This window comes from Aethina tumida, chromosome 1 (assembly GCF_024364675.1).
Source record: "Aethina tumida isolate Nest 87 chromosome 1, icAetTumi1.1, whole genome shotgun sequence".
In the NCBI taxonomy this organism is placed as follows: Eukaryota; Metazoa; Arthropoda; class Insecta; order Coleoptera; family Nitidulidae; genus Aethina; species Aethina tumida.
In genome coordinates this window covers 59,938,104-59,952,337 of record NC_065435.1, presented here as the reverse complement: position 1 = coordinate 59,952,337, position 14,234 = coordinate 59,938,104, and the positions used below count along the sequence as shown (strand labels likewise).

Genomic DNA, 14,234 nt, shown 5'->3' with positions numbered 1-14,234 from the left:
GATTGATTTTTGACCTGACATTTTAGATAATTATCGAAGCTTGAACAATGTTTTCATCAAAATATTCCTCTGTCGTTATCAAATGAAAAGAAAATCTACACCTTTACTTGAGAGACAATTAATTTTTTAACATTATTATTTACATGAATAATAAATATACTTTTAAAAATAAGAAATTTTGTTTTCAACCATTCTATATAATATTCCATTGTCCTTAGCAAATTAAACAGGGTTATTAATTATAATAATTCCACGCTACGATATTGATAAAGAGCGTTAAATCGAATTGATTAAAAATATTGCATCACATGAAATTAACCTTCATCTTCCAATTCTAGCTGTTGCTCTTTGTCACAACAACCATCATCTGTTTTCCGACAAACCCATTTGTTGTTCTCATTAAAGCACATTTTATCGAGTTATTCACTCATGACTAATACATTAATAACAACATTTAAAACTGCCACAGAATTGCATTCGCATTGTTATTACTCAAACGTTTGATTAATCGCAATGGCACAACGTTGCACAAGAAATTCGTACGGACGTGCCGTAAATGTAATTCATAAATTATCTTGGCACATTTCGGCTAAGTGTCACGTGTGTCTTTTGCATATTCGAGGCGTGAATAATTTTCAATCCGCTCTATCAATAATACCAATACGCCCAAATACTCGGTTGTAAAATAAATACAGTTACTGTTCGAATTGATGGCGTATTTACATGATTGCTACGTCAAACGTTACGTTTTATCGTTTTAATCGACACAATGGCGGTATGTGTGGCATTTTGTTGAGTAATTTTGACTTGTCTACAAATTAGATGCAAGACTGCGAAATGTGGGGCACCAGCGTTCTTAAACAGTGTCATGTATCAATTTATATTCGAATTGAAATGGATGGATGTGTATCGTTTTGTACATGCACTTCGTTCTAATTTTTTTCGTGGTACTTTTGCATTTATTTGAACTAGATAAAAACCAATGGGTTTAGTTTTCTTATTTGCTCATTACTTTATCGTTATTTACATTGATTGCAATCGTTATCGGTGTGCAAAGACCATATGTTATTAACGCGATTTTTGTTGTAGTTTCACTTTCTATCGCGGGGACTAATTAACACACAATGTTTTGGAACGATTGATGCCATCAACGTCGAGTGCCGAAAGGTGAAGCTGTTCTCTTTGACACTGCGATAATGCCAAACACTTTCTCTGACAATAAAAATCAATCGCATAACACTTTAGAGGATTATTAAGTTGCCGTCAATCAAACGTTACAGTTGATGATATTATTTAACGCAAATACTTGATGTATAAGTGGCAAACGTACTTGAGACGTGGAAATCTTCCAAAAGTTAAAGTGTATGAGAGACTGAACAATTATTGCTTTGATGGCTCTTGTGTTCATTAAATTAATCTCGATCCAGCGACATCGTTTAGTTGTCATTAAGCAAATTAACATTAGAAGACATAAACATTTAATTTTATGATGTCTACAAAAAAATTTGACCCGAAAAAGTAAAAACGTATTGGTCGATTGTGCAACTTGCTCCAATTTACTCTTAATTGCTACCATTTATAAATTTTATAAACATATACTATGACGTAAAACATTACGTCTATACCTATAAGCTTTCGGTAAAATAAGACACCAAACATTTTACAATCAATTCAGCCTTAAATAAAACATTTCATAATATTTTTTCTAGAGCTCTTGTTTCGTCTAACTTAATTAAACTTTTTATTAAGTTATATAACAGCCGACTGTGTAGCCGTTTATAAACATATTCAAATCAAAGCCTTGAGAACAAGACCAATTAAAATAATAACGAAAACACATGCATTTAACATTTTTTTTTACTGTAATTATTTTCCCGACGTATCCGAGAACAATTTCCGAGTGAGTTTTCGCTCATTATCACGTTGCCAGCCTTGAACTCGTTAAAATTCTGTGGTCTTTGATGTGTGTAGGTGGAAATCCCGATTATCGCGAACTTCCAATTTCCAGTCCGCCTGAACCTGACTACCCACCGCTCGAATATCGCAGTTGGTCCGAAACTACCGTGGTGATAACTGTGATAACAGTCAATAAAGAAAGTGCCGAATAATATTTTTGTACGTGCGATAACGGGGCCAATAAGAAAAGTAAATTCGGATAGGTACGGTTTCGTTTGTAACGAGGTTAAATAAGTAAAAAATATTCGAGATATTTTAATTACATCGCTCCTGGATTTATTTTCGGTTATTCGGTGATTTATTGGACGAACCGTGACGGCGATGCGTTAATTACCCAATTAATTAGTTTTATGAGACCGGGATAATTAGAATCTGGGGGGAAAGGTTACAGTTAATCACGGCAGTGTTATTGAAAAGGTACAGTTATACGAGAGTGGTGTTTGGTTGTCGTTGTCTAATAGGCAATTTTGTTAGTTATTAAATTAATTGTTTGTGTAGAACTGGCGTGGAAATTAATAACAGCGGTGTAATGAGAAGGTGCGTACCGGCCAAGATAATAATGTTAAATATTGTGGTAAATATCGGAAAAGCGATGATAAACCATTAATATTGTTTTTGTGAGTTTTCCCTTCCCGGAAACGGTATTTATTTTTTAATTTAAATGGGTTTTACAATTTTTAAATTGTTAAAAATTTGTGAAAAACTGAAAGACCAGAAAGAATTTTATACCACTTTATAAACATTTAATTATAGTCATTAAGGTCTATAAAAATCAGCAAATTTATTTACTATTTTCAAGCAGGTCAATATTTGTGATCTAATTTAGTTTCAGAAGAAAATCAACTTTCGTCTAGATTAAGAAAAAACAGCAACAAATTTTTCTTCACTTTAATAGTGAGACTAAACTCAAATGGATACTCTATCAAGTCTCATTTTAGGTTAAGATGTGTATACAAGCCTGAAAGGAACATTTGTAATTTTAATATTGATATATAGTCACCTTGTTCAAAATTTTTGACCCTTTATATTATTGTCAGCTTTGACTTTTTCTTTTTGTTTCTTTTGATTGGCGACGGGTATTTGCTCAACGGAATTAATGTGTTCATCTAAAAGCCGCCTCAGCCCATCATTTTCTCGTATTTTGCAAATATAATGCCACGAAGCTGGAAGGAACATACATTAGTCCTGGTCCGTTAGCAACGAATCCAGTTTATAAATCGTCCAGTGGCAATAATCACCGAAAACCTCTTAGCCAGACTCGCATCAATCAGTGTCCACATCCCGTTTTCCGCTGGGTCAGTAAGTCAGCAACCTGGGCGTCACGGGCGTCACAAGGCGGCGGCAAAATCGCGCGCCCATCTCGCCGACTCGTTCCGTGGCCGACTTGGAAACGCTGAGTGGACGGCGGCAATTACGCGGCCGCCAGGCCGACGACCCAAACACGAAATTTTTGCTCGGCTCGGAGCAGGTTTCGACCGGCGACGATTAAATTGCAGGCGTGGACTGCGCGCTTAACGACGGTTTTATCGCACGAGAATGAAAAAAGTGCTCGACGGTGGTTACTTAAAAGTCAATTACAGGGGGACAGGTTTCATAGTTTTCGGTGGGACTCTTGTCGATGGCTTCGGCACAGGTAGAAAGGATTACCATATCCACAGATGTTTAACATGCATGTTTCAAAATTTATGATGGCCGATCAATTCTTGCTTCTTCCACGAAACACTTTTGGCAATTAAATGACTTCCAGATTGTGTCACTGGTTCCTCTATTTTTTGCTATCATCTGATACATTAACTAACAAATGTAACTTCTTCAATTTTACGTAGTTCTTCTATTTCCTGCTTGGATTGTCATAGATATATCTTCAGTATGAAGGAATAAGAACAATTCGTGTGGTTCATTTTAAATCTCATTTATTGTTGGAAAGCCCAAAATGGACAGCTAGTATTGCCGAACAATTTTTTAACCTTTTATATGAAAACCTTGAATAATTACACGTTGGCTTTCGTAAAAAGTTTGAGGTGCGAAAAGTGTGTCACAAATCTGAACCGTTGTAAACCAGCAACAACTAAACGTCAACAATAACTCTTAATGCAGTGTTCATCAACAAACGACCTTTCACTACCATTTGTTGCATAACAGCCAATTTGCCGCGTAAAAAACTTATCATATCACAATAGTTGAATGGGTGCTTTGCTGTATTTATTGTGTTTGGATGGTACTTGAGCCGGAGGCGATATTTTGCACTGTTATTAAGAAGATCAGGATGATATAATCCGCGTTTTCATTCGCAAGCGAGACTTTCATCTTTTATGTCACATAATTAAAACAGAAGTAAATTGCGGGGAATAGTTGATTTTTAATTGTTATTAGTTTCTAGAATGGCGCAGAACTGGAATACTAAATGTCAGGTTTGTTGCTAAGTGCATCTATAATTAGAATAAAATGTCTTAAGGAGGAGCTAATTTGTTTAAAGCACTAATGAATACGACTCGTCAAGAAGAAGCGACATGGAAGAAACAGTTTTTCCACACGATACCATTTTGTTCCATTTCCAAGGTCAATCCGAACCAAACCGGGGGTATTTATTTAGGACTGTTTGGTTTATGATTATGCATTTCCGAGCAACAAAGACCCGATTGCAATCGCGAAAAAATCAACGGACCAAAATTCTAAGGACTGGAGTGTTATCCGGTTCCGAGAAGCTCATCTACCAGTTTTTGGACCGTTGAAACATAAAGGAACGTTAACAATACATACATTCTAAATTATGTGGTGAACAAAAAGGCCCATTCTGGGAATAAAACAGCTCCGACTGTTTCTTACGGACTATCGAAAATTGCTGTCTAATCTGTTCTCTTTTTTCGAATGCCACACATAAAGTGGAAGAAAAGGTGGAATTGCACGAGATTGAATAGCTAGTTTATGCTAATGGGATTATTGACCTTGTTCGAGAATGACTAATATTATAATTGTTAACGATAACGTCTATTAAGTTATTGATCCGAAAATATTTCGATATAGAAACGATATCACAGGAACCAAACGGTTGTTCGTGGTAAGGAAGATGATTATACTCTAGAGATTTGTTGCAAGCATTTCAAGACAACCGATTGTAGGTAATTTTTATAATAAATTAATAACTGTTCTCTCTGTAGGAACACTTTCAACTTCAATCTCATGGTCTACATAATCAACATAAATGGTACACACATGTAATAATTAAAACAACGAAAGTACAAAAAGTAACATACTATAATTACTATATTCCTTACAAGATATAAACTAAAGAAACATATCCCAACAAGTCCCCTTCACTCCAATTTATCCACGTCCACTCACAAAAAATCAATATAAGGTTAACTCCACGATTGTTTATTATTGACCAGTAACTCAATTAAGTATCGATTAATGTAAACTACATTAGTTTATGTTTGTGTACAGTAGTCGAGAATTAATATTTGCTTGTAATGTATTAAAAGCGTCGTGTTGCCTTTTCCTTTCGCCCCAACCTTGATGGAGACAGAAAGGTGCGATTTAATTCAGAACTGGGTGACTTAAGCCATTACGGTAAATTACGTCTAATGGAGATTGCATTTTTTTTTTTCTCCATTGCGTTGCAGCTGTTGCAAGGAAACGCATTATTCATCCAGGACTCGCATTCAAGATCAAGGTTTTGTGAATGTCAGAATCGTAACACAATTCCTGTGGGTTGGTTCCCACAATTTCGAGCTCGTGGCTTAAGTCATCGCTTTAAATTAGATTTTACTAGGCCGGTTTTTTCTGCTAACATTTCAAAAACAAAGAGTGGAATTCGATTCATCGCGGTACCGTAATTTCGATTCTCTTAACTGTTATATCAATTACTATTGTTAATTTTTGAGTTTGATTGTTATTGAATTCATGTAACCATTGGGAGTTTTTCGATGCGATCAACGGCGACAAAAAAGTAAATCGATCTGACCGGCGCAAATTTAATTATTATTAAGCATTTTTTTCGTCCCACTTTGTTCTTACACTTCCTAGTGGTGAACAAAACTTTTTTTTTTCTTTGCTTATCTAAAATAAATGTCAAGCAATTGTTTTTTATTAATATTTAGAAGATGTTATTGAGTTTCACAATCATTTAAATTACACACAATTCCTATCCCTGACATTTGTTTAGGTATAAAAATTTAATTAAACAAATTCAATTTTTAACAGAAGCTTATGCAATACAATTTGTCATGTCTATTAACATTCAATTTAATACATTTGTGTTTTATTTAATCCTCTATTTAACGTATCACTTAAATAATGGATTAAGTAAGTTATGTTTATAATAGAATTTCTAAAATAGGATTTTTTATTACAGAATCGCTTTCAATTCAGGATTAAATTTGGATAAATCACAACTCTCATATCCGATGAAGTTTGTAAGTATTGTTATGGCTCTTTCATTGTTTAATTGTATGTATAACTAATTGCAAAATTATTTACTTTAATTTTTATCTTTACAGTAAACTGACAATTGCATATTTATAAACAAACGGTCATTAACATTAGTTTTAAATTAGAAAGGTGTGATGGTCACTAAACACAAAAAAGATGTAAATGACTTAATTAGAGGTAAAATGGTAAAATTCAATTTTTTATTTGAGATAATAAATTAAATTTTTCAAAATAAAATTTTAATGCGGTTTGATTTGTCCTTAAAAGAAATTTGTAGTTTAATTTTGAATATTCTGACTGGTACTGTTGTAATATGTTTTAGAAGTAGGTATAACTCATACTTTAAAGGTTCTGTATTATATAGTTTCCAGAAATCTTATCAATACTGCTATTTGGTACCATTACTTTGTAGTCCCTTTGTGGTTGGTACATTTAAAATGAATATAAAATTTCTTCCACTCTTTCAGTGATTTAAACAATTTATTATTGTTAAATAAATTGGTTCATGTTCTATCTAAAATTGCAATGTTGGTACTTGATACCTACGGTTGGCCGTTAATTGACCACTGATTCGCGCATACTGTCTGTCAAGATCGGCGGGTTCCGCTTCGCAAAAGCACTGTAAAGTTTAGTAGAAAGTGCGCCAAGTGCTCTCGCACTCTGTATGTGTGTGTGAGTGTGTGCGATGGTTCCGCCGGCCGCATGAACTCGCAGGAGTCAAGGCCACATTTTCACCGGTCGGTCGGCCGGGCCGGACGACGACGTTGGACGCGCACACACACATACACACAACACACACACACACACACACACAGAAAGAGAGAGAGAATAGCGGACGGACCTTGCCCGACCATCGCACCATGGAGTATTCGCAGAAAAATTTCCTGAACTTGCAAAAATTGACTGGTCATCGAGGAAGGCGGATAATTGACCAGGAACCTAAAAAGAACCAAAATTATTGTCACGAATGGCATAAACTCTGATGAGGTAGTGTCTTTGACTTGTTACACTGTATAAAATGTCAATCCTGGTACCAGGAATAAGAAGACCGAATGAAATAAAACAAACTTTCAACTGGGCACAAATAAAGATTGTCGTGGTCCTTTGATACAATTCATAAAGGTTTAAAAGCTGGAACCACAAATATTGTGGTGGAGTATTTGCCATATTTTTTGGAGAATCGAGTCACTGTGCGTCGTGGTCGTTGGTTGGTTGCCGCCACAGCCACCGCTGACCAGAAGTGTGACCAGCTCAAGGTCGGACATGGCGCGCGAGCGGGTACCATCGCCGGAGGTGGACGGCGTTGCCGAACCGGCGCCGAATTCGCGACTACATTTGCTACATTTTCCGTTTGGTTTCAGATTTTTTTCTCAAATTTGCCATTTTTGCCTAAAGTAAACTTCTGTGGATCATTCATTTCTCCTTTTTTTGTTTCGGGCGCTACTACTGGTAGTTGATACTGAAGATGTTTTCCTAACCAGAAATGGTTACTTTTGATGGTTATTACGTTCACTTCTTTTCTTCATTCATTTTCGCCTTCCTGTTTGAAACGTTAATAATGGTCATCCTGAAATTATTTTTGTTAATCTGTCACTGGTAAATAATACCTTCACTTTTGTTCTTCATTAATATTTTCGCCTTGGTTTCAAACACTGGCACTGTCGAAGATAACTTTCTTCTTATGAGCTTGTCATTTCTGATGGTTATTACCTTCACTTCTGTTCATCATTCACAGAAGATATTTTTCTTACACAGAAATTGTTATTTTTGATGGTTCACTTCTGTTCATCATCCATGACACTGTTGAAGATATATTTGTCACTCAGAAATTATCGTTTTTGATGATTATTACCTTTGCTTCTGTTCTTCATTCATTTTTCCATTCACGTTTGAGAAGTTACTACTTGTAGTTGGTACTGAAGATATTTTTCTTAATCTGAAATTGTTACTTCTAGTGATTAATACTTTCACTTTTGCTCTTAATTAATTTTTTCGTCTGGATTTGAAACACTGACACTCTTGAAGATATTTTTCTTATTCAGAAATTGTTATTTTTGGAGGTTAATGGCTTTACTTTTGCTAGTTTTTAAGTTTTCCACCTCCAAACCTCGACACGGTACTTACTTTGAAGCTATTTTGCTATTCGTACAATTAAAAATAAAACTTAAAGGAGAAAAGAAAAATGAATTTATTTTAAATTTATTAATTTCGTTGAATTAAACTAACATGATAATTTATCATTTTGTAAAATTGGCAGCGTCATCAAGAAGAATAGAACAGGAAGACGTATTGGTGTACTTGTTCCACTTATGTATGAAAATAATTTTAATTTACATCACTTTCCATAGATTATAATTATTCCATCTGAGTTTGCAAAAGTTTGAAATTAAACTTTGGCTTGACAAAGAAGAGCAAAGTGAGAGTACGGCATATTGGGTCATACATTTATTGAAACCGCTTTATTTAGTTGCACTTAAATTAGTAATGTTTAAAATTTGTAAAGGTTAATAACAAAATTAATTTAATGCTCTATTAAATTCACGCATAAGTATTGATGTTCCAAACAAACAATTAAATGTTGGCCCAATTTATTGCACGGTCGGTACTTTCCCCTACGTGTTATTTATGAAATCCGTTTTATTGCTCATTGTAACTTGTTTTTGACTTAATGAACTACACCTTTAAGTATGACAACGTCGCCCTCTACTCGATTTTCAGGCAAAGAAAACTCCACAGGGTCAATTATCGTGTTATGAAACCACACATTCTCGCCATTGTGCACAATTACATATTAATGCCCGTCCATTACAATTACAAATAATCCTGCACAGACGTTTTTTACACGCATTTCCACCCATCGCATACAGAACACACGACAACATCCGATCTAAAAGTATAATTCCAATGTTTATTCATGACACTTAAATCTTGGAGCATTTTGTAGGCTCCAGACTGCACTCTCGTGTGTTATGGAACATAAAAGTACGTGCTCAACTACGAAATTGTATCAAACTGTGTGCAACCGTTTGTACAGTTGAAATTAATTATCGGATGAATACGATTTACAGGTGCTAAAATATGAATCCGGTTCACAAGAACAGTTGGATGGATAACGCTACTTTTCGTTTTATTTACAATGTAAATTTTACATGTGTCTTCCGGTACCGAAATTTACATTGATTGCACGCTCGAAATCCGCCAACCAAAAAAAAAAAAAAATAACCATCTTCAATTATCATGATGTTTTTTTATTGTATAGGTTTGGATGTGCAACGAGCACTTTCGTTGTACAATACTTATATTATTTTTATGAAATATGCCTGAATACGTCACAAATATGTAACATCGACTAGGGACGAAACATTTTATCCATTTGTGCAAGGATTTTTGTCGTTTTGTGAGTCAATGTGGTCAATGACCATCTCATTGAAAAACATAAAACAAGTTGAGAGCACGCCATAAAATATGTAAAAATTAATGTTAATGTTTATGGTTATTTTAACTACCAACAAGATTCTAAATTACATGCAGAACGTAAAAATCCCCATGGCATATTCATGTGAATTTATCTTCTGAAGCAGTAAAATGTTATGTTATTTCATTATGATGCAAAATTGACTGCTTCTCCCATTAACACAATTCTGCTGGTCGACCAATTCATAAATACAAATGAAACATTTAGCTAATTAAATAATAACATTAATTCCCTTTCTCTCGGAATTTATTGTCACGTTTTAGTTTAATTACTGTTAAACAGACGAAACGTTTTATGCTGAAGAGTGTTCAACGTCTGGTGAGCACAATTCCCAGGTAAAAGAAAATGATTTCAATGTCGAATTAAATTAAAAATTGTTTTTGCAATTATTAATGTCTGCGCTAAATGTTTTCATTAGACAAATTGAATCGTTATTGTCTGGAGGTTTCTATTTTAACATAATGAATTTTTAACCACCCATAATTAAAACAGTACGTCCGCCTTAGAAAACTGTTGCCACGAAATAAAAACTGGTTTTCGATTTTTGTTTCCTTTTGGCCTTATGATTGTGAGTTTTTAATGTATGCTTAATTAAAATTGTGAATGACCTCGATACTAGTCGGTTTTCCTTTTACAGAGCAATCTAAATATAAATCTATAAAGAACAGTTGCAGGAAGACCTAATATAAACATGACTGAATTTCATTCGCTGTTTTGTTTTGCATCGGGCTTAGATAAACAACATCGATTATTGTAACGTATTATGGGACTGATTAAAAAATACTGTTTCATTATTTTCGCTTTGTTTGGTATTATAGATTCGTTCTTTTATTGTTAAAAGGCGCTTCAATAATGGATAAGATCAGCACCTTATGTTCACTCTTTATGTACGACCTGCACTTAGGAGCTGGATACAAAACCGAAATTGTATCAGATATTTTAGAATCATTTTTAGGCCAATTAGTTTTATAAAAACACCGAAGTTGTGCTTCTAAAATACTCCCCTCACATCTAAACAAACCACCAGACAGTTTTCACCTTTCACCAGCGTCCAACGCTGGCCCAGGAAAGCCAGATAACAACGCCGTTAATATTATTTAATCCCCAGTAAGAGAACCGCACAACAATAAATAAACAACTCGTAAACCGTGTCCGAGTTTCTACCGCCATTAATAAATTAAATGATCCAAATTAAACGGAGATGTATGTGTGTTGTGCACGTTGCGGTTTCGTTTTCACTCTATGCAAACGCGTCAAAAGAAAAAGTGTGACGGCTGGAAATGTGTGTCAAATCACAAAATCAAACTGGAACGGTGTTAAAATCGACGAGAAAGGTTTGTTTATGTTTGTGAGTCAATGTAATTAGTGTAATTATTGTGTTTGGCGTGGAATGATACACTCGTGAATGGTGTTTCGACACGTAAACAAATTAAAAAACAAATCTGGCCTAGGACCTAGTTTTGATGTGTTATTATTACTAATGAAAGGATTAATTGATGGTTTGCGACAGCCGGGTTCTAAATGGGGAAAATTGTTCTAACTGTAAAAATAAGTCAAATTGGCTGTGATGACTCTGCGGAGGACACACTTTCATCCACACTTACCAGTTGTTTTACCAAACCACAGCATTTACACTAATAGGTTTATACCTTTTTTTGCTACTAGTAAGAATGTTAATTAATGATTATTTAAATCTTATTCAAAAAAAAAAAATAATTGGCAAATTTAAGAACTCATGAATATTTCCCATTCTGTCCAAGATATAAATAACATAAAATCAATACGAGATAATAAATTTTAAGTTGATAAATGTCAAATAAATTAAAATTACTAAAAATAATTAAACCAGTTAAATGCGAACCAATTATTTATTTGTAAGTGGCCCAAATTTCTAATAACGTATTTTTAATAATAAAATGTTATTTTACGGAGAATTGTTCTTTAATTAGCTAGGCCAAGCGACGCATTTGGAACACTACTTTCACTATCATGAACGTGTATAATAGGAGTCTTTTAATTGAATATCTGTTGGTAAATGTGTATCTATTACAGTAGAATTTAATTACTAGGATAGCACTGGTCTATTTGGCTTGTAATTATAGGATATGTTTGATTTCTATGGATTATTGAACGAAGTGGAAAGTTCAAAGCTGTCTTTGACAGCTAATTGAGTAGAATGGACAAGGTAAACCAAGGACAAACCTTCCGCATAAAACTTAGGTTATACGGTCTTTCAATAATAAGAAACCCACATATTTTTGTTGCTTTTTTATTTATAACGTGGATGTAATAGTTATTAATTGATATCCGTTTTGGTTGCAGAGATGAAGACGAAGTGATGCGAAAATGGCGGCCACTGACGGTCAGATTACCGTGGCGGCGGCCCGTTGGGCCGACGAGGGAAGCTACCTACGCGAATACGTATCCAAGCACCATCTGCCGGCTGTCGTGAAGATAATCAAGGGCCAGTATGGGGGCTTGGGCGTCCCGACGCTGCCCAGTCCGGGCCTGCAATCCACTGCGATGCTGGTGTCCGCGGGCAAGCGGCAGAAGATCATCGCTCAGGCTGTGAAGATCAAGGAAGGGCGCCGTTTGGTGTGCGTGGGACCCCGCCTTGTCATACCCGAGACCTATACTGGGTATTTCGAGCTGCTCAGCGAGGAAGGCAGAGCCGTTCGGTGCATAGAATCGGTAGCGGAATTGGCCCGAAGGAGGCCGGAGGAGGGCTGTTTGGTACGCGAAACGATACGGGGAGTCCAAGCCAAGACTGAATTAGATGGTACCGTGGTCCCCGAGGGCGCCAGGACCATACCGGCGGGTGAAATACTAGTCCCAACAGGCGAGGCTGTTCTGTCTGGTTCCAAGGGTCGTTACCTCAAGTGTCTCGACAGTAGAGGCGACACCATCCTTTTGGGCCTGGAACAGAGGGGAAAATTCTCCGCCCTCGCCCGAGAAGACAACATTAGCGGCGTACATACCGCAAAGAACTTGTTGAGTAAGCGACTGCCTTTAACTGTTAGATTAGTTCACGGAACGGCCCCGAGGGGCTTGAAATCACCCAGTCATTTTGTGCCAGAACTTAGGTTATTGTCTATATTCGAAGAGGAACACGTGTTCGCCTTACCCCTGCAAAAAGAAAGTCAAAACGTCACTGCTTTACCCTTAGCTGCACCGCTGAAACTCCTCCGCACTCGCAACGAGGAACAGCTTAGAGAAATGGTGGAATTTAACAGACTGGTCGACAAATGCACGAAACTGGCCAGCGACGTGGCTGACCGCATCCAAGTTCTAGATGGAAAACTAGGAGATTCCAAGAAGCAGTCCCCCACACAGCCTGCCGATTCTAAAAACGGTTTCCTACTGCGGCGCAGCGCATCATCCGATTCAGCAAACCACCGCACCAAACACTCCTACCACAGGAGAGACGAAAACAGAATCCCTGTTCATTCCAAGGATTACGACGAAATCGACCAGATCTACGACTACGTGCGTGGATTCGCACCACTCCCTAAGAACATTCGTTCCCCATTTTCAGACCCATCTCCGTCACTGACGTCCCACAGTTCCACTCCCTCACATCCGGTGTCCGATCTCACGAAACCAGAACCACCTCCTATAGAAACGATCCCGACGAAAAAATTACAAGCGGAGAAAAGAAATCGAAAGTCCGCTTCATCGACCATACGCGACAACCCAGCCAAAGTAACGACCCACACGGACAAAACTCCGCCGGGTCTGCCGAAGCTGTACGTCAAAAACGGGCATTCACAAAGAAGCAGGCTGTTGAGGCAAAAGAGCGCCTCCCCCATGAAGGAAACGCCGCCGAGTCCGATGTCCAAGTCGGGCTCTCCCATATTCAACATTCGCTACAAATCATTGAACAACCTCCAACAAGCTATGGAGCTGGACGGCACCCTGGACTCGAGCAACTCGGGCGGCCGAGCGTCCGGCGATTCGGGAGGCGGCGCCAAGCAACCGGAGAAGAGATCTCGCAAACTGTCTAGACCCAGAAGTCTGACGAACTTGGTTTGGGAGATCAGGGAGCACCCGGACATATCGATGCCGATGGTGGAGAAGCCGAAGAAAATCATTGATCCTGCGGCCATAGTTTATAAGAAACACTCCAAGTATTCCATCAGCGGCCAATGTCAAAGGCGCGGCAATGGAACGCTGTATTTATAAATAAAATTGGAAATTTAATTATCATGTACCCCCAGCTTGGCTGTTTGTGATTTGTTTATTGTGTAAGTTTCGAATATTTTCTATTAATTTAAGACTTGTGATTTTTAGATTTTAGTAAATTTTTATTTAAATTAAAAATGATGATAACCTTTCAATCAAATAATTTTAAATAAAAGCTATTACACTTGTA

At 36.7% G+C, this 14,234-nt stretch overlaps 1 protein-coding gene across 3 annotated transcripts in view; it reads left to right on the top strand.

Moving 5' to 3' along the window:
* The window catches only part of LOC109606635 (uncharacterized), a 35,926-nt gene extending 21,692 nt beyond the window's left edge, over positions 1-14,234 (top strand). Inside the window, exons 1-3 of one of the 3 annotated variants that reach the window (XM_049961532.1) lie at positions 2,097-2,373; positions 6,311-6,371; positions 12,185-14,234. In XM_049961532.1, coding sequence (XP_049817489.1) covers positions 12,209-14,044 — 1,836 coding nt within the window. In that variant the 5' untranslated portion in view covers positions 2,097-2,373; positions 6,311-6,371; positions 12,185-12,208 and the 3' untranslated portion in view covers positions 14,045-14,234. Of the gene's footprint in view, positions 1-2,096; positions 2,494-6,310; positions 6,372-12,184 lie in introns of those variants that run through there. The other 2 variants (XM_049961531.1, XM_049961530.1) reach the window with 2 other exon arrangements.